The following is a 24,956-nucleotide window of genomic DNA, read 5'->3' as shown; positions in this document are numbered from 1 at the left end:
GAAAAAAAATCAATGCAACTATCAAGGAAGCTGACAGAACAGACAAGGGAAAGGAAAATAGTATAGCAATAAAAAGAATAGCTCTACACACAATAAAAAAGGCACTGAAAAACCTGAAAGTCACACTAATAGAAACTACATTATGCAAATAGTCTGCTATTCCTGTTTCATTCATCAACTTGGGAAACAGATATTAGAAAGCCTCTAGAATACTACTGATTTTCATTAGACAAAAAGTCACTTAAAAGATTCAAAGCTTGCTAAATGGGATTCAGTTTTCTACAGCTTCTACAGCTTTTCCATATACAGATATCTAAGAGAGCCCAGACAAAATGAGCCTCAGCTACCTGAGGTAGCTCACAGGTACCAGCTGGATCAGGAACCCAGAGCTGGGACTCTCCTGTTCCCCTCTCACAGACCCCAGCAGAAGGTGAAGTCTCAGACTGATGGAGCTGCACGTGCAAGAGTATGTGCAGTGAGGTGACAGTGGGCACTGTGCTCACACAGATCAGGTGAGGTGACAATGTGCACTGTGCTCACACAGCTGACACAGCTCAGGTGACAGTGGGCACTGTGCTCACACAGCTCAGACACCAAGGAGATGCAGCCACATCATTCACACCCCCACAGGCACCAGAAATGAAAAGTTTGTGCAGCCAGTACATCCTGTAATTTCTCTCTCCTCCCTCCTTAGCTGCTTGTTGGATCAAGCAGTTTAAAGACGATATTTCATATCTAATCATAATACTAAAAAAAACGCTTTCACTTCTTTAATGTAAACTTTAACAAAGGAAAAAGCAATCTTTTATTTGGCTGATTTTAGGGTAACTCAGTAGTCTCAACAGAATGAATCTTTCAGAATTCTTTTTCTCTAGGGAACACAGGTGAGAACAGTGCTCTCACTGTGAAAGTAAACTCATTCACAACTACAATATTGCCTTCATAATGAAGTTAAACACCAAATCAAGGAACTTAACTAATACTTCCAGGAAAGAAATTCTACACCAAGAGAAAATGTTATGACCAAATAGAAAACTAGAAAAATTTAGAAGTGAGAGGAACTTCTGTGTTCAGGTCAGTAAAATTAAGTTCTTCACCTTATCAAAAACTTTTGCTGACTTTATGCAAAAGTTATATACAACTACTGCTACATTCCTTTCCAATCAAAAACAAAAACTCAGATCTAATCTACAGAAAGGAGAGCAGAGATCCTAACAAAGAGCATTTGTCAACATCATCCTCAAAAATGAGTAACTTGCCCAGTACATTTCTCTGCAATATTTCCCCTTTAGAACACACCTTGATTTATATAGCACACTGTTATAGATTCCCAGGGAAATTACCTTGGTGCAGGAATGAAACACAGCAAGTGTAAAGAAATCTGTAATTCAGTTTTTAATAAACTCATCCAGCTCCCATAAAGAAACAAAATGAGTCTACAGAAAACTCCAGTAAATGAGCCTCAAACCAGTCCACAGGTGCACATGCATCATTTGGCATTTGTATTTCGTTTTTTTAAGTGCATTTTGTAAAGCTGACAAGTGCTTAATTGGCCTGAGTACAAGACAGTCCTGAATATCAAGTGACTCATTCTGCAAGAGCAAAAAAAGAAGAGTGAATTGCACCAGAGCATCTAAACCTGGCATATGTCAGTCTTGCTGAAAAAACCCAGCAGAGTGCCCAGGGAACATAAAGAAATTTTAAATGTCTCAGTGCAAAATCACTTTAAAGGACCCAGCATAACCCACAGCAACGAAAGTGCCATGCCTTGGGTCCCAGCTGAGGAGCTCAGTCAGAGCATGGATTCAGAGCCTTGTTATCCTGAGCAGCACCAGCACTTCTCAGCTGCAGGGCTGGATACAAGATTAGCCCAGAACATGAGATCAGAATATCAAAGACCAAACAAAACACTTTTGTTCATTCTGGAGTCAAAAGGATCAGGAGAAGAGTTCTGGGACACAGAAATTGGGAATTATAACAGAAAGTCATTTTGATCTTGAAGGTGGCATGGACATAATTAATTAATCACAGCTTCTGCTTCACTAAATACTCCTTAAAGAAAGGGGAGGGAAGAAACTGAATAAGAAAGAATGATGAAGGCTGTCAAAAACAAAACACAATAATATTCAGCATTCAGTGAGTATTAATGTGGATTGGGAATCTTTTTCATTTTAACAATTCTCACGATAAATAACTCTTGCAAAAAACTTCAATTACTCTCTTAAAAGGACACTGATTTTGTTCCCTGGGATAGAAAAAAATCATCATATTATCAGTCATTTTTGTATTTCAGCATGTAAAGGAACTTTCATCTATAAAGGAACTTTCATCTATGTCTTCTCATCCCACTTTCTTCAGAATTTCCTTCCTACTCGTTGTAAAACTGTTCCCAGACATTACAGACCCTTTGTAACACACACAGCACTCAGCCTTGCTTTACACCAGTACCAGGGGCTTTTTCTTTTTCCACAGGGTTACAGACAGTCAGACACTCAATGGCTAAACACCTAAGGAAAGTCTAATGACATGAAGAGGAAAAAAAACCCAGACTCAGAAGGAAAGTACAAAGGAAAAAGCGGGAAAGCTTGGGTCTTTGTGCAGTAGGTTTCCTGATTCTGGAAAGCACAAATCTTGTCACTTCAAGAGGTCATCTCACCTTTCCGTGCTTCAGACTCTCTGCATATTAAGACAGCTCTTTGTTAATTCACTGCAGTGTTGCAAAATTTCATGAACTTAGAGCATCGTATACAGCATGTCAGATTCTGCTTGTAATAAACATGCTCTACTGTATTTTTTCAAAGTAATTTCAGAAAAGAAACCTTTAGAGATCCATACTTTGTCCCTGCTGTAGTTACCTCAGAAGGTTCTTAGTCTCTCTCCTGATGTTCTCCCCACAGAAATTTGGTGGTGATAGAGGGACCCTCACTGATGTTCTAATTGTTTTCCTTAGCTTCTGACACTGCTGGTAACTGCTTTGAAGGACACAGGACTTGTTTATCCCCAACAAGTGAAAGATGCAGAGACGCATCCTTCATTTCTTCAGTCTTTATTTTACAGAAAGACCTCAAACCCAACTTGCTCCAGAATTCCAGTACAGCTTCACAAGAAACATTACCAAGGAATATTATTGATCATTTTGCAGATCAGTTGTGTTGGAGCACAAAAAAACTGCAGGAGAGGCAGCAAAATTGTTACTGCTGTTGATAAAAAGAAGGAAAAAAGACAAAAATCTGTCCTGTCTCTTCCCTCTAGACTTCCTATCCTACCTCCCATCTTGAGACATGGAAATCAGTAACAGCACCAAGTGTATTATCAAGACAGGAGATAGAGAGCATTGCCAATTCTCTGTGGAGTTTGGTTTTGTTTTGGTAGATTTTTGTTTGATTTTAAATTCACACACACACAAAGAGTAAAAGCAGATAACTGCTAAACAGGGAGCTCTGCAGCAGGCAGGCACTGGGGAAATGGGATATGAAAAAGAAAGGGCCAGAGAAGTGAAGTCAGAAAACTGTCAGAAGTCAGTAGCATAGTCAGAAAAATGTAATGAAAATCAAATTTAAAAACATCATTAAAACTAAAAGCAATACTGTAACTATTAATAGAAGTGCAAACAAGTGTATAATTTTTTCTAGAAGGCAGCCAAAAAATAAATAAGCCACTTGAGATATAAAAATATGATAGTAAAATTAAAAACATTTATTTAAAATTTAAAAAATTCTGCTTTGTAGCTGATAATTTATCCCCTTTAAAGTTTAGTATTCAACATAAGCTATTTCTTTTGCAGATATATTCTGTAAATTTCTGAAAATGTTTGAAGAATCAGTGAAACTATGGAGAAGCAGCAGAGATGCTGCATGGCAAATGCACAATTCACAGAGGAGCAATTGATGCCAAGTGATGCAGACTCAAAACTCTCATTCCTGCTCCAGCAGTTCTGCAGACCATGCTCAGTGAAACTGCTGCCTGCCCAATTAACATCTTATTTATTGTCTCAGCAGAGAAAAAAAAAAATCACTGCATTGCTGCTCTTACAACACAGAAATAACCCCTTGCTATACCTCAAAATATGATGGAATTGAACACAGTTACTCAGGTTATTACTAGATATAATAAAGGGCATTCTGAGCTTCTATTTTACACATCAAAATGCTGAGCCACTGCATATTCAAAGATAATAAGCCATTTTTTAATTTTTAGGATGCTTTTGGACCTTCCACTAACTACAGACACCATAGGTTTATAAAATGCTTATCAAAATTAAATTCCCAAACTGACAAAGAGCAAGCTTAGGTTAGGGGTTAGGTAGAAATTGTTCCCTGTGAGGGTGGGCAGGCCCTGGCACAGGGTGCCCAGAGCAGCTGTGGCTGCCCCATCTCTGGAAGTGTCCAAGGCCAGGCTGGACAGGGCTTGGAGCACCCTGGGACAGTGGAAGGTGTCCCTGCCCATGGCAGAGAGGATGGAATGAGATGGGCTTTAGGGTTCCTTCCAACCCAGGCCATTCTATAATTCCACTATAGACATTGTGCTCCAGAATCCATGTTTCTTGCTCTCCCACTGATAATAAACTCATATAAAAACTCATTAGTTTCTTTAAAATATCTTCCTGAAATATAAGAGAGTTAAAAACTAGGATGTGGTACTCTGTTCCCGTATCACAGTTACTCCTGTACTCACTGAAGTTCTTGTCTCCCTTCCTGACAGTAAGGTTATGAATACTCAAAAAACAATTACTAAAATCATATGTACAACTTTGGAATCGGCAACAAACTACCTATTTAGCAATTGTAACCCAGGGACACAAAAACTGCATGGTGCTGGTTACTAAATACTCAAAGAAAAAGCAGTTTGACACATTTTGAAATACTCTAATCCATCAACCAATTCTGCAAGTAGTAGTAACAGAACAGAAATGTGGTCTAAAAAGCTCCTTCCAATTGATTTACATCTTGGGAAAGCCAAGGAAACCCAATCTTTTTCTGCCTCAAGGTCTCCAAGAGAGGAGATCAGCAAAGGAATCTTTCTCAAATCAGTCACTCACACAATTTTAATTTCCTCAAATATACAACCTCTCAATTATATTTTCCCCCTAATTTCTCACCATTTCTTACTTCTTTGCAGTCTGCAGGATGTGCTTTTAACAGTAGAGAAATCCTGGGCTCTAGGTAAGGCTCCACACTGAGCATTTGAGTGAGTCTGTGCAAGACATCACAGTGCTTTCCTAGAACTCACTGTCAATATTTGGAAACTAAAACCATGCTTTTTATTTGCATTTAGTGATTCTACAGGGAGGCAATAAATTCTCCTTCTGGCTTGTCATTTTTAAGCTATAAAATCCATCTCCACCTTATACATGAAAAGAAATCACTAACATATCAAATCTTGATATTAGTTGGAATACAGTCCTAGCCTAGAATTTTCAAAGCAGATGAAGTAAATAAGATTCAACACTGAAAGGAAATCACAGTAATTAATACTTCTAAACGACTCTGAAAATTTGAATCTTCAATTTTCCTTCCTCTGAAAATGACAAACTGTATACATTTATGATTTTACAATACCACTTACCTGTCAGTAAAAGGCTATAATTTGTTCTCTGTTGCACACCAAATACCTTTAAAAGCAAAGCAGAAGACTTAACTAGAAAACTATTAAATATTCAAAGTAATTTTCTGTTACAGCTCGAGTCAAACATGACTTGAGTCACATAGTGCTGGCTTCCAATTTATAAATCCCTTTAGCAGGGTTATATAAACACAACAGAAAGTGATTTTCTCCAAGTATTTGTACAGTAATTCCTCTGAGGAACAATGAGAGAGAAAATGGAACCAGAAAACACGTGCAAGTGTTAATAACTGGCAGATTTACAAACATGAAACATCCTACATACTTATTAAAAAATCATTTCAATGACAGCTATTACACCTACTACCAAAAGCACTTCTAATGAACCAGAGTACTGTCAGATTATTCCAGCATGGCAAGGGGATCTTTCAGGGACTAAGGCAGAAAGACAAAACTGGCTGAAGCCAAGGAGAGACATGAAAAGATTCTTCTAGCAACACAAAACCACAAGATTTGTCCATTAGCTACCAGGAAAGCTCCTCCCATGAAAAATTCTCCAGTCTTCTCCATAGAAAATACCTTCTGGGCTTTTTCAAAAAATGGTAGTTATGACCAGTTATTCAATACTTTTAAAAGAAGTTCCAGAATTCTGCAAATCAGAATTCATTTAAAAAACCCTGAGATGAATTTGAATCCTTCAGCTAGGCATGGCCTATTGAAACACACAGCATCACAGAGTGGCACCAAACCCACCCAAATCTCCAGCTGTCACCCAGGAGTTTCCACCCCTCAAAAAGCTTGTTATGGATCAGCACAGGGAGTGTGTGCAGCTCCCCAAAACAGCATGTTTGTAACAGGAGTGTCACAGCCGCAGGCAGTGCAGGCCAGCAGGAGCTGAGCTGCTGAGGGAGCAGATGCTGTTGGGAAGGTGACATCCACACCATCCACGGCTCTGCCTCGGCAGGGCTTGTTTTGCTTGGGTGCTTGTGGGGGTTGCTTTATTTGTGCTTTTCTTTGCTTGTTTCATCTTGTTTTGGGTTTTTTGTGGTAGGGTGTGGGGGTTTTGTCAGGTTTTTGTTGTTAGCTGGGGTGTATTTTGGTTGTTTTGTTGAGCCTTGAGAAACAAGATCTAGCTCCAGTCTGAGCCTGTGGATTTACATGCCCATCCAGAGCCAGCCAGCATGAGAGCTGCTGGGGAAGCAGAGGTGCACTTCCCAGTTTAGTGCTACCCAGTCTGCATGCTCAGAGAGCTCCAGAAGATGAATCAGAGCCCAGCGTGCAGAATTCATTCTGGAAGTGCGTAGCTACAATATTTTCTGAAAAACCTTTTCTTTAGGATTTTTCTTCTTGAGAAGCTGAGAGGCCTCAGGAACAAAATGTAAACAATGGTTATCTGCTGCTGTGGAATGCAACAGGTGCATCTGGGATTGGTCTCACAGAGTTTTAATCAATGGCCAATCACAGTCAGCTGGCTCAGACTCTGTCCCAGACACAAGCCTTTGTTATTTGTTCCTTCTTTTTCTATTCTTAGCTAGCCTTCTGGTGAAATCCTTTCTTCTATTCTTTTAGTACAGTTTTACATATATACCATACAAAAATAAATCAGCCTTCTGAAACATGGAGTCAGATCCTCATCTCTTCCCTCATCCTGAGACCCCTGTGAACACCACCACAGAAGTGCACACCTGAACCCACACAGACACACTGAGATAACCATCCACACATGATCTCAGGCTGGGAGACATGCTGGTACCACAACCAACCCAAGAACTGTGAAATATGAAAAGCAAGTATTTCAAACAGGAAATGAAAAGATGTTTGCAAATAAGGATGCTCTAACACTGCTGAAAAGTAAACTCAAGAGAAGTTATTAATACTTGAGTGCATAAAGGGACCTAACTGTCAGAAAATTGGAAAACTGCAGAAAAGGACTTGAGAATTGGTTTAGCCAGGAATTACAATATAAATAAGAAAGTGACAGAGGGACACAGGGACACAGCATCTGGGAACAAATCAGCAGGAGTGTCATCCATACAGATTGCACAGCATCCATTCTGCTGCCATAAGCACTGGTGAAGATTCTCAGCAAGAATGTTCTGCCCAGCTTGCCCACATTTCATTAAATATACCCAACCACTGTAGAGAATCTAGGTCAGAAACAAAGATGCAAAGAGATTTGGAAAACTACTTATAATTAAGTTAGAAAGCTCTGTATGGTTTACCCAGGCTAAAGAACAGTGGCATTTTCTGGTGGGTTAAAAATCCTCAACAAATGAACAGCAACATTTGCCCTTGTGCCCACCATATATGCATCCAGAAATATCAGAATCTTAACTTGCAGAAAGAATTTACATTCCCTATTAGGATATATAGAGTTAATGTGTGAGATTCATACTAGCACAGTTCAGTGCTGGAAGATGCAATCAAGGTTACACAGATTCCTATATTACCTTACTTCAGGAACATCTACACAAACACTCAGCTGGAGATGCTGCTGTTTATAGCTGGATCTCACACTGAAAATAGAACAGATGAGCTGTTGAGACCCATGCCAGGTGCACATTTCTATAACTTTATGATTTCTGTAAAAAAATACATTCTTGATGTTTTATTTTAGTGTGTGCATACATATAAGCACAGAATCAGGATATGTGTGTAACACTATTTTATTTTCTAATTTACTTACATAAAAATATTTACGTAAATAATAATGTCCAATAAATTATATATTTATTGGGTATTATTATTTATTAAGAAAACACATCATAATTCTCAGAGAATGCAGTTTACCACTCCTTTGGTGCATTTTAGGCAGCTTTGCTCGTGCACTTACAATGAACTGGAAGCAAGGAAGGTTTCTGTGTACTCTCCATCACCAAGTATCTCACCTGGGGATTTAGTTATTACCATGTCCTTCCTAAATCTTATATCAATGCCTACAGTTCAAACTTCTGAGACTCCCAAATTCTTTATCAAACAATTTAGTGGTGAAATCCAGCCTAGGTCTACAAGTTAAAACACAATTATCAATTAATCTTTAAATATAGAAAGACTATTAAAGAACCAGCTGGCATTTTAAAATGATAAAAGCCAACACTGTTCTTTGGCACTAGCTGCTCATCAGCACTAGCTGATGTTGCTAAGCTACTGCTGCTGCCCAGTTAGTTACACACCATCAGGTATTAAACTCATGCAGGCCACTAGGCTGCAGGGGGAAAAAAAAGAAGAAAAAAAAAAAGAAAAAAGAGGAGAAAAATCAAACTCAAAATATAGTGTTACACCAGTAAAACTCACAAGTCAAGTCCTGCCATCTGAGCCTATGAAGTGCAGTATAGCTCATGTCTAAATGAAATGATATAGACAGAAAATCAATCAGCCTTTGGTGCTGTTTTGGAGTCCATGTCATCTTTACTTGCCCTCTTAATTTACTTCAAACTTCTTTTGCTACAACACAGCAAAGTTTTTATTGTTTTGCTACAATGTAGATAAGATTTTGTTATGATTTTGTTATGGACCTACATTTTGATGAGTTAATTTTTATTTTTGTCAAATAAATTTCTTGATAAAAACCAGAAGGATATTCTGCTTCCGTGGGTCAATGGAGGCAAATGGAAGAAACTGGCAGAAAGGATGGTCATTTTTCTGGCTGTTAATTAGAGCCTATGAAGATAATGTTGTTTACTATGTGATCACTGTTAAAGTATCTTTTGAGTTTCTGGCAGTTTCTATGAGATTATGGTAGCAGCCTTTTCCCAATTCTTCCATCACTGATCACACTTGGGATTTGCAGCTTTCACACCCAAACCTGCACTTACTCATGAGCAGCCCAGCCAGCCCAGGTAGCATCATTAAACCATTTAACAAACATGGAGAAGACGCCAAATACCTTCCTAATCACAACATCATCTCCACGGTGCTTTTTCTCAAGCTTGACTGCATTTTTATTTAGGACATTACTTTCACACCCTTAGCAAAGCTGTGCTGTTTGGAGGTCAGCCCTTTAACTGTGTTGGTGCAGGAGGAGATAATTCTATTGGTAGAAGACAATTCTGACCACTAAATAATCCTGTCCTTTCCATCATACATTAATTTTCCATAAGCACTAACTTTATGCCTGTGATGTTTCTTCCCCTCCTCATGCAATTCAGCTAGGAGAAACATTATTAAGATCAATTACAAATGGAATGTTCACTGTTTAGGGGTTTTTGGGTGGGTTTAGTTTTGGTTGTTTCCCTAAGGTGAATGTATAACCAGTAAAAAAAAATACACAGAATAGTATTTAACTATTTTTTACTCTCAGTCAAGAATCAGCTGCATTCTGCAAACTTTCCTCTGATCAGCACTTTCTGCAAAGGAGCTAGATGAGAGAGAGCAGAGGAAGAGATCTCAGGTCCACAGAAGTGAGAGAAAGGCAGGAGGAGTTTAATTCCCTGAGGGAAGGGACCCTTGGCTGCATTCAAGCACAAAGGCTACTGGAGCTGGGAGCCAAGGCAACCTGACAAAAGCACCAGGGCACAGCTCCCAGCTCAATGCAGCAATTGGAGACCCTCACCTCCACAGACAGAAAGGTCACTGTAAAACTGTGATATTATTACCTCACCAAGCAAGAGAATTTTCTGGATTCACTGCTTTTTTTCCTTCTGAATAATTGACTTCCATTTTGTAGGAAAACAAAACAACAAACAAACCCCTACAGGCAGTGCATCCTTGAAAGATCAGCTGTCAGCTTACCTTGTTCTAGTTTGTTTCAACACCACATTATGAAATCCCCACAATATAGATTAAAAAAAAAAAAACAACTCAAACAACAACAAACCGGACAAAAAAAAAATCCCCACTAAGCAAAAAAAAACCCCAAACAAATTAACAATAAAAACTAAAAAACAAAAACAAACCAAACCAACACACAAACAATATTTTTGCAGAGTTTCCATTTATATTTAAGAGGGTTACTTCCATATATTTGTTATTCCACAGGATTATAAACTGTGAACCTACACTCAACTAATGCTATATTACAATCCTAGATTTCTAGGAAATATTCCTTGCACTATCTGCTGGCACATTCCTTAAAGCCTTGCTACAGACCACTGGGTCAGTGATAGGACTGAATTCATTGTTCATTGTCCCTGCAATGTGCTCTAGTTACTTTTTAAAAACATGGGTGGGTTAAGCTAGCAAAGTTTTAATTTCTCAGGCAAAGAAGGGCAAGAACTATTCATCACTATAATGTTTATTAGAGTTTCCCCAGTGTGTTTGTACAACCCTGTTATCCAATGGTGGGGCATATTTAGAGCTTAGTGAAGTAACAGATCATCACTTGTCAGATGTGGAAACACAGAGGGAACAGATAGCACATTTCTTAAGAAAGTTCTTCGGGGATTGAGGAGGTGTGAATCCTGTCTGAGAACACACTATTTGCTTATTCTCATCTTCCCACTCCTCAGGCATTTCAAGTGGCAACTGGGGAAGCAAACATTTCTCATTTAAATGACCAAGGAATTCTTTAACAGACACCAAATACATTGATTTTTAATATTTTATTGCCTTACACTGAAGTTAGTGCCTGCTTCTGAGAAATCCAGTAAACCACACTCCATCCAAGTACAACTTTACTAACTGAAAAGCTGTATGAGGTATCCTTTCCCATGCTAGAGAAACCACCTTCTTTAATACACAAGCCTACCTTTTGTTTTTCAAGCTATTCACTGGTAATTTAATTGGAAAAGAAAGGAACTCTTTTCTCCAAATCTGTTTGTAAAATTACAATTTTTCATCTTCTTCAGGATGATCTCCTCAGAAAGTATTTTTACTTCATCCAAAGTACTATTATATGTATTTATACCATTAAACCTCTCATTTCCACTAGAGTCTCCTGATTAATGCAATCACTGTGCATTATTGTTAATCCACAGGCTTCTTGTGGGCTTCAAACAAATATAATTACACTGACTGCTGAATTTTCTGCTTTCAGAAAACAGAACACTTCACAAAGCCTCATATTATTTTTAAGTACAAGCTTTCCACATCCTATTCACCTTTGGCATGTCCTTTGGCCTGAGCTGTAAGTCAGAATTCACACCCATCAGCTCTGTTTGGTGCAGGATTTGCTGGAACTCGCACAGAGCCACCCCTGGCTGTCCCTACAGTGTCCCAAGGAGCAGGGACAGCCCTGGCAGGTGAGGCAGCAGCTGGGCACCCCTGACACCTTCCCTGACACTCCTGGCTCACAGTGGAGCTTCTGGCCAGCTGGATGACACAGAGCACAGCTCCAGTGCTGCATTGTCATGCTTTACCCAAAACCAAAACAAGCTGCTCCTGACATTGGTCTCATTTACCGTCTCAAACTCTACACAAGAATTACATCAACAGCAGCTAAACTGTCTAAAACACTGATTCCTGAGGCACTTGGGCTGGAGGCAAAAGGAGGTCTAACATTTTTGATGTTATATGGTTCACAGAAGGCATCAGAAGCATTTTTAGACCTTTCTGAATCAGGGAAATATTGTTTAAACCATTGCTCTAATTTCTACATGATCTAGTTTTAGTTTTCAAGAATTTGAGCTACTGCTCATTACTACAGCATTCAATTTGGAACCAGATTCTTTTTCTTGATTAAGTCAAATACAGCAGGAAATATATTGTTTGGGGACTCCCATATAGTTCCTAAACATGAATACCTAACTATAAACAAAAATCTAATTGATTTTTACTTTCCAGGAGTTCTAAATGTTAGTGCATATAGAATTATTTTTCCATAGGTAAAATTCTTCACAGACCTATATTGTTTCATTGCTGTTATATAAATCAAATCAGACACTGATGAAGGGAAGAAATCTTCAGAATCCCAAAATAACCAACCTCCAAAAACAAAAATAAAATTGCTTGCTGCCAAAATATTCAAGATTGAAAAGTAACTGTAACTCTCAAATTGACTCCTTTTTTCCCCATTATTTCTTATTTTCTCTAATTTTTCAAAATAGGTTAGTTAACAAGATAATTACTTCTGGAGTTATGAACCAAAACAGCTGATTGAGGCAAAACCTTAAGCTAACCCCAAACAATTCATACTGGAAGGCAAGTTTTTAAACTGCCAGGACATGAGAGGGAACTATCAAGGGGAAGGACATTACAATTTGCCTGGTGGTGAATTCCAGTCCCACAGGCACAAAGGGCACTGCTGCAGGGGAAGGTGCAAGGTCAGAAGTAGAAAATAAATTCTTTCTGCTCCTGCCCATTTCTTGAGGCTCACAAAGCAGTGATGGGTGTGACTGAACTCTTCAGACAAACCTCATCCAGACTGACAGCTCCTGTCCCTGGGGAGCACTCTCCCTAACAGCTGGTTTGATATTCCATCTTTCAGACACTTGGCTCACAGGAAGAGAAAATCCAGCAGTTCCAGAAGTGAGGTCCAAAGGAAGCTGCCAAGCTCCTTCCAGGGAATCATTCCTTAACTGATGGATTTTCTCTTGAGCTAAGAGCCAAGCTCTGTTAAAGCACAACAGAAGGTCAGGGAAGGAAGATGAGCACATGGCCTCTGGCAGACACCAAATGCCAGCAGATATTGGTGTGATATTGGTTATCCTTATTATCTGTGCAACACTGTTTGTACTGTCATTATTGCTTTTACAGTAAAGGTTCTTCTCCACTCAGAAGGCAAATATTACATACCAAGAGAAATGAGTCTGTCAAGCCACAGTGAGAGTATTTGAAAAGCTCAAAGGAAAAGCTGCACTGAAGATTTAAGGTACTTAGGTAGGAAAGAAAATATTTACTGAATTAACATGAACTTCAAAAACAGACAGCAATGTTTTAGTACTGCTCCTAGTCACTACTTATTGTAGTGATCTTTTAAAGGATCTCAAAGCATGGTCTGACTGTGAAGCTTTATTCCAAATTTCAGAAGGAATGAAAGAAAATTTTTAAGGGAGGAAAATAAGTTCTAAATTATTATAAATTCCTTAGGTCCAGACCAATATATGTCACACAAGAATAAACAGGACAAGAATTTCCTGTTAGGAACTCCTTAAAAAAGCTAATGCCTCCACTTGTACCAGAACAGATGTGAGAAATTGTTGATGTGAGAGACTTCAGCCTACACATTAAACCTGACTCCTACATCATCACATTACTTCAGTCCTCCTGAAAGGACAACCATTGCTGGTTTGTGCATAAAGGCAACATGGACAAGTTGTTAACATCCCACCCAAAGTGTGCAGGGTTGTCAGGCAGACAAAGTGCCCCTGCCAGCCCATCTGTCCTGCCCTCACTGGTTTCATTTCCTCTGGTTCATGCAGCAGGTTCTGTGCTAGGAGGGGCACAGGTGCATCACAGAAATCCTGTGGTGCAGCTGTAAGGGAGTCCTGCAATTACAGACCCATGGTAACGTGTCTCCAGGGCATGAGCCATTATCCTACATGCATTTTCCTTCCTTCCTTCCTCACACCCCTCACTCCAGTGGTGTTTTGTGGCTTGTCTTGTTCTGCTTTTAATGTTACTTTGAACATAACAATTATTCATTATACTCTGTTGTATCTAAATAAATCTCCACTCCCTAAGTCAACGTTTTTGTTGCAAACTCAGAAATATTCTTTTTTGATGTTCCCTTTTACTCTTTAATGAGAATTTATTTCACATGAAAACTCTATTATTTTTAAAACCACTGCAAAATGAAAACTCAGATCTAGGACTTCTTGAATTAACATTGCTTTTTGGAAACCAATTTTCAAGGCAGAAAGGACCACAACAGCATCCATTTGGTTTATTCTCATTTGCAATCAACACAATACCCTTTCAGATACAAATCATGTCTGTATAGGCAAGCAAGAGGAAGCTCATCTGTTCACCTAACAATGCCACACTTTCATTAGGAGCTTTCTAAATGCATTTTTATTTTCAGCTCACCAACAGAAAAACTGAAACTTGCCACAAGAATGTGTAAGTGGTCCTACACACCCCCAGAAAATGTCTGTTTAGGAGGGAACATGGAAAGGGTCAAGTGTACAGTTTGATACTCTGGATGACCTGAGACACACAGAACAGACTGAGTTCCCTTCACAGCAACACAAACACGGGGCAGCAGCCTTTGCACTGCAGAGTGGAATTATGTTTTTTTTTAGCCATACATTTCACAAGTTTTCAAAAGGTTTTGTATTTAAGCCTGGGGAAAGATAAAATTTGTTTGAAATACAGCTAATTTCAAGATATGACAAAACCACTTTCTACCAATGTTATTTCCAGAATGACACAGCAATGTCACACATGTTCACAGCAACATCAAAATTCTTGATGACTGTTCACAGAGTCAGAACTTGAAAACCTCTCATTTTAGTAGCATTAGTCAACAAATTACTCCACTATTTTAGTAGCATTAGTCAACAAAAGCTTCCATTGCTCTAACAAAGGAACACCATTGAGTTTGACTGCTCTGATGCTCTGATAGAACCATGCTCACTAGAATGCATTATAGGGAGATAATGACTTGTGTTTATTATTGATAAATCAGGTTGTCCCTTGGCTCTTTACATTGAATGCTTGACGCTGGTTTGGTGTTTTGTTTGTTTTTTTAACTAAGAGTAATCTTAATTTCTTTAGCAGACAAAAGAATGACACACCTGAAAAATAGCTGCAAACACAATTTTCCACACAGATGAAAAGAGTTTTTTCCCTGAAGAGAGTGAATACAAAAGTGACAGCATAAAGCTACATGTTTATTATATCTCAGTGCCTCTGGATTAAGTGTGTTCAATTTAAAACCACCTGTTTTTATCTCTCTGGCACTGAAGGCTTATCTAGAATCTTCAGCTTAAGCCATGCTCTTTTCTGCTAAAACAGTAGCAAAACAAAAAATCTCATAAGTACATTATACCCCACACATGAAAATAATTCTGCTGGGATTGACTCTTTGTTAATGACAGAAATAACAAACCTGCATAGCTATCAGTGAGGACATTATTTACTGGTTCTGCAGAACAGAAATGACTCATGATGATGGCTTCTAGAAAGAAGGAAAGTTCATATCTAAAACTGAAAGCAAGTTTGCAAAGTAGAGTAACTCCTACTTTGTAAATCAGACCCAAAAGTTTAAAATTGTGCTGCTGTTTCAACTACCCAAGTTTAAATCAAGCTGTTATAAAGATCAGAAATCCAAGTGTTAAATTCAGTTTGCCTCCTTTAAGCAAAAATACGTATTCTTCAAAGTGTTTACTCATTTTTATCAGAATATGAAAATAAAACCAAACAAAACCAATAATAAAACCAAATAATACACTTTTTAGAATATTATGAAATTATTCAATTTTTTAAACCACAATCTATTGGAAAACAATGTCTCAGAATAAGTTCAGAATAAGTGATGCAGCAGTCATTCCAGTAAGTATTTCTCATTTACTGCAAATTAGCTCAAAAGTACTCCACCCACTCAAGGCCCTTAAAAGTAACACACCAAGCACTGGCATCTGCTCCTCAGAACTGGCTATTTTAGTCTGCAGACCTGCAGCAAACTACCAATGGAGATGTAACCAGGATGGAGGAAAATTCTGCCCAGCACAAAGCATTTCCAGCCATTTGTGGGGAGCTCACATCCCCTGCACAACACAGGAGCTCTCAGATGGGTAATTCAGGTAAAACCTGTGAGGCCAAAGAGCAAATGGAACACCAGCAGATCTGTTTGCAACAGAATCTGAGAGGTCTGGAGAGCACCCACACCAAGCACTCAGTGGATGAGTGACCATTCACACAGGCTCCAGTCTGGCCCAGAGATTTCATCCTCCCAGCAGATTCCATTTGTTCTCCCAGCTCATCCTCTGGCTCCATTTATCCCCAGGAGCAGAGTCTGTGTGTGAGAACACCCCTGGTGGGCAGGAGCAGTGAGTGGGAGCACACACACAACCAGAACTGGAACACTGACATGGACACATCCACAGACCACCAAAAATAACAATGACAAAATAGATTGGGGACAGGACTGCAGCTTCAAACTGCACAGGCAAGAGCTTGTGAAGGAATTATCAACACAGAGTCCTTACAAACAGATTGTAAACCCTCTGTTTATGGGGTAGACACAGCGATTCTGTGACTTTGCCAAAGATGAAGACCAAGCTTTGGGCATATTGATCTTAAAATGTTGCCTGCACGTAAGCTGGGATGTTCTGAATGTATAAATATTCCTCAATTATAAATTCCCTAGGTTTGTCACATTTGCATAACACTCCTTTAAAGCAATGTGCTTGCTTCCCAAAGAGATGAGGTAATGACCACACCACCTGCTTCTAGAAGAGTAGCTTTCTCTAAATACACTGAAATTGTTCTACTCCTGTAAGTTACATATTTTCAGGCACTTCACACCTTACACAGTCCCATTATCTGTTCTGCCCTTGGATCTCAGAAGGCACAGGAGTGAGCAGAAAAATCAATTGTGAAAGAATAGCTAATTAAACATAATAATTCACAACTCATTCCTTTAGTAAGTCACAACATAAAACTAAAATGAAGGTGCAATATGTTCAGCAGCAGCAGCAAATAACTAGATTATTTACCTTAGAAATTCCCACTTCCACCAAGGTACTTAACTCTGTCCAAGTTTCTCAGTGGACTTAACCTGTTCCTCACAGCTAGTTCTCCTAACTTCCTGGGCAATATTTACTGTCCTTTACACCAATGCTCCTACATTTCCAGCATTCAAAAAAATGGCTGGAAAGGACAACCAGCAGGCAGGAAAAATATTTCATTCCTAAAGAGACTGAAACATACATCTGTCTTTCTGCTACAGAAAAAACAAAGACCAACCCACAACAAAGTAACTAAAAGCTGTATGCTGACAACAGTAAGAGATTTACTCAAAATAGTATTTTTATTCTGCAGTCTGGCTACCTATAGTAATATAAAGACTTCAGAATACAGGTCACTTATAATAATATGGGATTAATAAAAACAATGTTATTTCTTCCCTAAAGACTGGACACCTCCTGCTTCTTATCATCATTATCTTTGCTTTCTTCCACTGCTCCTTCCTGTAACACAGGAAGTTTTTAAATTAAATTGCTCTTAAGGCTAAGGCAACAGAACATACTCAGAAGCAATAAAAGCTGATGGGCCTCATGAAACAAATAATGTTGCCTCCCATGAGTCTGCTATTCTCTAGTGCACTGGAGACAAAAAATCGCAAGGTTTTACTTGGCCCCAAATCCTCAGAAGTTACAAGCAGTTATTTTACCAGGCACAGTTCAAAGAATGAAAAAGGAATGCTGTCATCTTTGTGACTGTTCCTCTGTCCAGCTGATTTGCTATCATTCCATCAGGATATGGAAACAACACTTTCACCCATGAATGGCCTGTTCCAAAGCCCTGCCTGAGCACAGACTCCACAAAGCACAGAGGATGCACCCAAGGCCTCTCAGTTCTGATGTTCTATGATGTGTATGAGCTCCTCCTCATGTGCTCCTCCTCATGTGCACCAATGCCAAGGTTCAACCGGCATCTATTAACAGCCTTGTGGGTTTTCTGGGTTGGATGTTTCTGGGTTTTTTGTCAGTCACACAATACAGTCAGGATGTACAAACCAAGAATGCTAATACAATTAATAACGATCCATCACAGACATGGCACATTGCAATCCTTGTGCAGCTTGTGAAGGTGACAAGCAAGCCTGTGCAGGTGACTGATTTTTTTTTTACCAACACTGTGTAGCACAACACACACCCCTAGCAGGCTTCCTGAGACACAAAGTTCCAGACAGCTGACCTCCTTCCACAGACTGCTCACATTTCAAAGCCCTGACAAACTTACAAAGGGAAGGAAAGAGGTGGCTGAGGTGTCAACAAATCCAAAAAGAAGTCAGAAAAACCCAGAAATCGAATAGTAGTTAATAAAGGATACAGTGGTACACAGTAACAGATAATGTCTCAAAGAATCAAAGTTTATGTAATTCTTTTGCAAGTGTCTATAACTGAAGGTTCCACTATTTGTAACCAAAACTGACACTACACCTTAAAATTCCTACCTGATCAGTCAAACTGGTAGTACTGCTTTCTCAAATGTATCATCCCATTGAGCAGCTTTGATTTTGTCCCTATCACAGGGGCAAAAACCTACCATGACTTATTTGCCATATTGTGAATAGGCAAAATATTACCAAGTCACTTGTAGGATTTTTGAAGTGATTCATTTCCTGGTCTTCTAAATTTCACCAAATTGAAACAAGGAACATCAAAGTAACTGTCCTAGTGAGTGGATGCATCCTCTTTTAGGAATGACATAAGATCTTCAACAGCCACATTGAGAAATCAGTTTCATTTGTTCCCTGGGCTTTACTATTTGATAATCTGCATTAAAGGTCTGGTAAGTCTCCCAAAAATTCCTTCTGTGTGGAAATTTACCTACCCAATTTCCAAACCAGCAACACAAACTCCTCCAAAAGAAGCCTAAAAGTGAATATTTAGAGATATAGAACATGTGCTGAACCAGCAGCAAACTTCACAGAATAACAAATTGTCCACAACAAACTAATCATCATGGCTATGTGTGGCAAAGGTTCTATTACATGACATTGCAAGGGTTCCATACTGCTGGAGTCTCGTACCTCCTTGATGTTTTCCGGTACACAGCTCCTCCAGACACTGACTCTTCCCTGTCCTCACAGCAGCCAACTGACTCCAGCTCCCACCAATCCACTCTTTTATACCACAGTTCTTATTGGCCACAGGTGGGCCTGTTAACATCAGGCCTGCTCCTAATCTTTGGTAATTGGTTCAGCCGCAACTCTTTAGGGGATAAGATTACGTTTTATGTTCTATCCCCCTACAGCTGTGATTTGGAATCTGCTATCAGAACCATCCTCTGCAGAGGAGGGATCTGGTCACACACTCTCACCCAAACAGAGTTTCCCCCAAGGAAGCTGCAGGCTGAGCTCTCAGGCAGTGTGTGCTAACCAGGAGTGCACAACCAAGCAATCCATACTGGGGGTTCTCATACCCCAGAGAGGATCCAGAGCCCTCATAGAGCACGCTCACAAGTACAGGGGACATTTGGTGAAAAACCACCTGATAACCACAGAGTTGGAGTTCCATTTCTACCTACAGCAGGTGGACAGGAAAGCTGCCCTTGGAGTCCTAGTCATGAAATTATCATCTCCAAGCCAAATAAACAAATAAATGTGTTCCAGGTTGTCCCAGTTCACTGAACACTGGATCACACCACAGGAGCAGTGAGGTTCCTTTCCCTCAAGGAGCTTGGCTTTGCTTTCACAGTCACACTGTTGGCAAGAGGCTTCTCATGCAAACTTAAAGTTCCTTACCCCAAGCTACAACTATCCCTCTACTCCTCCTGACTATCCACAGGCAATAATGGAAAATACCAGAAGAAGACAGAACAGGGGATAGGAGGAAGGAAAAAAACCCAAACTCTTTTGCTGAAATGGAGAAGAGAAAACCACAATTGCTAACAAATAATCTTTATTGTCATCTCCCCTTCAATTCCACAATGATTTTGTACAGGAACATGCCAGGACAACCTGCTGCATGTGAGGAACAGCCAGGGTCACAGACAAGTAGAAGTTGTTGAAAGTTAACTCCTTTAAGCACCACCTGAGGTTTTTAAACCTATTTTGTACAAAGTCATAGAAAACTACAGAAAAGACTCCTACATTCAGCTTTCTCAGTTAATAAAGTAGGCAAGTATATAACATATTTCCCATTTTCCACAAAAGAAAAGTTGGGTTTGAGTTCACACCAACAATCTCCCTTTATATCTGTTTCCATTTTCAAAGAACACAAAAAAGCAGGTATTTCATGAACCTTGAAAACACTCTACATTAAAGATGCTTTTAAGCCAGAAGAATTGATCTGCTCTGAACATGGGATATGGATGAAAAGAGGCACAATTCAGAAGAAACTTAATAAAAAGAAAAGGCAGCACAAGATCTTCCAGCAACACACTTCTATACAAAAACACAACAACTGCCATGTAACCATACATAAAAAAGAGATAGAAGAACACACAGCAATTACTCTAGTGCCAGAGTAATTTTAGAAACCTGGGCAATCTTATGATTTAGTTTACTATTTTATTAATACTTTGCTCTACTGGAGAGAACTCTGGTCTCTAAGCCTGGTCATTTTCTTAAATCAAGATTGGGGGAGTAGCAGGATAAACATCTTTCTGCAATCTTCTAAAGAATTTGAAGAAAAGACTTCACAAAGTGATATTTGCTTTTGCAGTCACACAGCCACAGCTCCTCTGGTTTGCTGCTGTCCCACCACTGGCAGGAACCATGAACATCACTGGGCAGAAGCATTTCCTTCCATCTGGGCACACACACAACAACACACTACAACTGGCACAGGGTTTGCATCCTAAAGGGCAAAGGGGGCACAAATATTTTCTCATATTCAAGCAATTATGGACCTACAGAAGAGACAAATAACCCTGTCACTGCTCATACTTCCAGCCATCTCCCAGAACAGCCTAATTTTGAGACCTATCCTTCCACCACTAAAATGGGGCTAGTACTCTGCTCTTGATGCTCTTAACGGGATCAAAGACACTTATGCTCATTTCCCTTATATGAAAAACATATTTCCTTTTACCTAACTGAGAGAATGTGAAGAAGAAATCACCATTTTCCCAGGAAACTGCAATGGGAACAAGCTGCCAAGCATTTCAGCACACAGATTGCAAGGTCTTGCCAATGAAAGCTGCCTATGCAGAGAATTAACCAGTACCTGCTTATCTAAACCTCAAATTTCCTTCTGCTCAGTGTGAGGCTGACTCTGATTAATTGCCTTAAAAATGTCTTAATGCAAAATATATGAAGATACTCTTCATCTTCCTAATCTTTCCTATGAAAGATAAAATGTTTAAGGTATGGGATGATGTTTAAATAAGTTCTGAACTCTTCAAAGTTTTATGGAAATTATGGTGCCTTGTTCTTTAAATAAGCTCTCACTAACATGGGCACTTGATTTCAAAAAGCAAGTGAGAAATCAGAACCTTTTCATTGCATTTAATTACAGAACTTTCTGTGTGTCTAATATGCAGCCTGATCTATTTTGAATTTTTTTTTCAACCAGCTAGACTGTTACAAACACTAGGAAATTATTTTAAGAAACATTTGAAATACTCATAACAAATTTTTGAAGCCTTCATTTCTATTGACAGGTCATTTGGTGTCGAAAACTGCTGAGAAGTATCAATGCAAGACTAGTCTCTGTTAGGATGTGCATTTCTAATGACTAAAAACTACAGTACACCACATAAACACACAACAAAATAGAATCAGAATTTCTACTTCAATGTCAAATGACTCAGTTATTTACTTCCAAGAAGTGAGGGGGAAGTTGTGTGAAGGCAGTGAATATCTATGTCTGATTTTGGCACCAAATAAAGAAGGGAAGGACAGTTCCATCCTTTTTCTCTCATGTTACTTAAACCCACCTGTATTTATTTCTTTAACTGCATTTTATAGAAGCAAACTAAAGACTGTTACTCTTCCACAGAAACATTTTTCAGCTGTGAGAGATAATATATTTAGTGTTTGTTAAATCCACTAAATAGCTCCAAGGACTTTTAGAAAAAGCTGTGTAATCAACTAACTTCAAAAAGTTCCTTAGGGCACATCATGCTTCAAAAACTGCTCTATTTTCTCTTAGTTCTTGAGACTTAGAGATAAGGATAATAGGAGGAAAATAAGTTTATTCTGATGCTCAGATAGATAATTTATAAGGTGGAATTATTTTTTCAGAAAGTAACTCTTAGTTTAGGAAACAAGGTACACCTGCCTCATTCTGACAGCACAGGAAAATAAGGCCTTGAAGTCAGCAGTCTTGCAATTCCCTGAGCCTTCCACCCATTCTACCACAGCCTGGAATCACAAGTTTGGTGTTTCTGGTGAGCAACTAGCATGAAATTTACGTGGGAAACACATTTTCTGTGAAATACACAGAGAGAAGAGTAGGAAACATCCACAGTAAGGGAAGCAGCCTGTCTTGGAGCATCACAATAACCACCAGGAGTGTCTTTGAACAGAACACAGGAGGTGGGAAAAGGTGCTATTGAAAAAGTTGTGTTTACTGAAATCCACAAGCAGTTGTGCATATTTCTGCTCACTCTACCAAGGTAAGAAACAAAGGCTGCCTGAGCTGTGTTGGTTTAGTAGCACATTAATATGTAAGCAGCCAGATTCTGAACCTAAAACTCACACCTCATCACAACAAATAATTGCATATTATCTTGCAGAGGATCCAATTCAATAGAATGACAATTACAACATCAATGCTATTAGTGTAAGCTCATATTTCTTTTCAAGACTAGAATAAAATACAACAAAATCAAGAAAGATATCTAAATAATTAATCCAAAACAACTCTTCTGCTCTGAAGGACTCAGAAAAAAAAAAAAAAAGAAAAAAAGTAATATTCTGCATAAGAGCATATTAAATAGTTTAAGACTTTTTAAAAATTACACTATTTCTACCACATGCTCAGAACTAAATAACCCAAAATATTTTATCTAACTGTTCTGGTTTCTAACAAGCACGTTTGAAGTTGAAAACTCTCTGGTCCGTTAAAAGAGCTGAAGAGACATAATTGAAACCAGTAACGCATTAAATTAAATGGAGCAAATCTTCACCAATAGCACAGAGTCTGTTACCAGTGCCCTCAGAAATGCCTAATTCTTCATAAATGTCAAGCCCCATTTCACTGCTTATGAGAAAAATTTTCATGAAGCGGGATTATCCTAATGTGTCCATGTGTGCACCGTGCCCACACACAGATGCAGCCCCTCATGATCAGCACTAAATGAGACCACCTGAGTCAGACTATCGACTCTGGGTTTTCAGGCTTTTTGTTTGTTTTAAATTTGTGCCAGCAGGACACAATGGAAAGTGGACAAGGATATACAAGGATACAAAGGAATCAGAAGGACCCCAATTTGCGCTCAGTTTTTCCCTCAGACCGGCAGCCTCCCTCAGGGCTCTGGGCTGCCCCACAGCCCCGGCCCTCCCAGCGCTCCGGAGCACTCGTGCTCTCCTCGGGGAACTTTCCACGCCGTGTGTTTACCTTAAACCCCACTCCTGCTGTGCTCGTCCCCTTTGGTCACCTCCAGCACCTCACGCCTGGTGCCTCAATTTGCAGCCGCGCCAGAGCCGAGCGCCGGCCGCGTCTCAAGGTGAGCCCAAGTCAGCGCCGCTGGAGCGGGCACCGGCGGCTGAGCTAACGCCAGAGGCTCATTTGTCATCCCAACTTTCACCCGACGCTGCTGATAAAACCCAATCCACCTCGGCCAGCCCTTCCAAAGAGGAGGTGGAAGAGCCACCGCGCTGCTGCCGGGCCGGAGAGCGCCGTAGCCGTGCAGAACACGGCACGGCCGATCGCGGAGCTCACCTGCCCGCCTCAGCGCGGGGAGGGCGCCCAGGCCCGCGACCGCCGCCCGCGACCCACCTGTCGGGCGGCCGAGGATCCCTGAGGCGCCGCTCCCGCCTGCCCCCTCCCGCGCCCCAGACTCACCGAGAAGCCGGCCCAGAAGGGGCAGGAGTGGCGGACGCGGGCCGAGGTGGTGAGCGCCAGGGCGGCGAAGCTGACGGCCACGATGAGGCAGCCGAGCACCATCTGCGTGACCCCCAGGGCCAGCATGGCCCGCGAGCGGGCGCGCTGCTCGCGCAGGCGGGACAGGCTGCGGGACAGCGCCGTGGGGCTGAGGGAGCGCGCCCCGCCGGGGGCCCGCGCCGCCCCGCCGCCCGCCGGCATCCTCCGCGCGGCCCCGCAACGCCTCCCGCCGCCCCCGCGTTCCGCGGGGCAGCCGGGCGCTGCGGGCACCGCGGCGCATGGAGGAGGAGCCGCCCTGCGCCCGCAGCGACCCGCGCGGCCCCGGCCGGGGCACGGCGGGCGAGGGGCAGCCGCCGCCGCCTCCTGTCCCCGCTGCAGGCGCGGAGCGGGGGGGGCTGCGGGGCTGCAGCGCGCGGGCGCGGCTCAACCTCAGCCGCCGGCGGGGGCGGCCCCGCTCCGGCCCAGCCCCGGCGCGCTCGCTCGGGGAGCGCCCCGGCCCCGCCGCGGCTGCCGCGGAGCGCCCGAGCCCAGCTGCCCGGCGCCCGCCGCTCCGGGAGGGGAGGGGAGCGGGGGAGGGCTGAGCACGGCCAATGGCGGGCGGAGGCAGCGGCCGGAGCAGCGGCGGCGGCCGCCGGCCCTGCGGGCTCGGAGATGTGCGAGGCGGGCGGCGGGCGAGGGGCCCGGGGCCGAGGCCCCCCTGCAGCCGGACGGCGCCCGGGCAGCGCCCCCGAGCCGATCCCGCTCCTGCCGCCGCGGCCCTGAGGGCAAAATCGCTGCCACCTGCGCTCTGTGCGGCAGCGGCACCGGCAGCCTCCCCCCGTGCTCTGTGTGCTCCCGTCCGGCGGCGCAGCA

General features: G+C 41.3%; 1 protein-coding gene across 7 annotated transcripts in view; it reads right to left on the bottom strand.

The window, feature by feature from the left end:
* ENTREP2 (endosomal transmembrane epsin interactor 2) overlaps positions 1 to 24,267 on the bottom strand; it is an 87,187-nt gene extending 62,920 nt beyond the window's left edge. For 4 of the 7 annotated variants that reach the window (XM_054273035.1, XM_054273033.1, XM_054273034.1 and 1 more), the window contains exon 1: positions 24,066 to 24,256. In XM_054273035.1, the coding sequence (XP_054129010.1) occupies positions 24,066 to 24,191 (126 nt within the window). In that variant the 5' untranslated portion in view covers positions 24,192 to 24,256. Of the gene's footprint in view, positions 1 to 24,065 lie in introns of all 7 variants that reach the window. The other 3 variants (XM_054273031.1, XM_054273032.1, XM_054273037.1) reach the window with 2 other exon arrangements.
* Positions 24,268 to 24,956: the final 689 nt, after the last annotated feature.

This window comes from Melozone crissalis, unplaced genomic scaffold, assembly GCF_028551555.1.
Source record: "Melozone crissalis strain CALT ecotype California unplaced genomic scaffold, PUWL_Pcris_2 ptg000014l_1, whole genome shotgun sequence".
NCBI lineage: Eukaryota > Metazoa > Chordata > Aves > Passeriformes > Passerellidae > Melozone > Melozone crissalis.
Note: the sequence above shows the minus strand (reverse complement) of the source record. Positions and strands in the feature narration are given on the sequence as shown.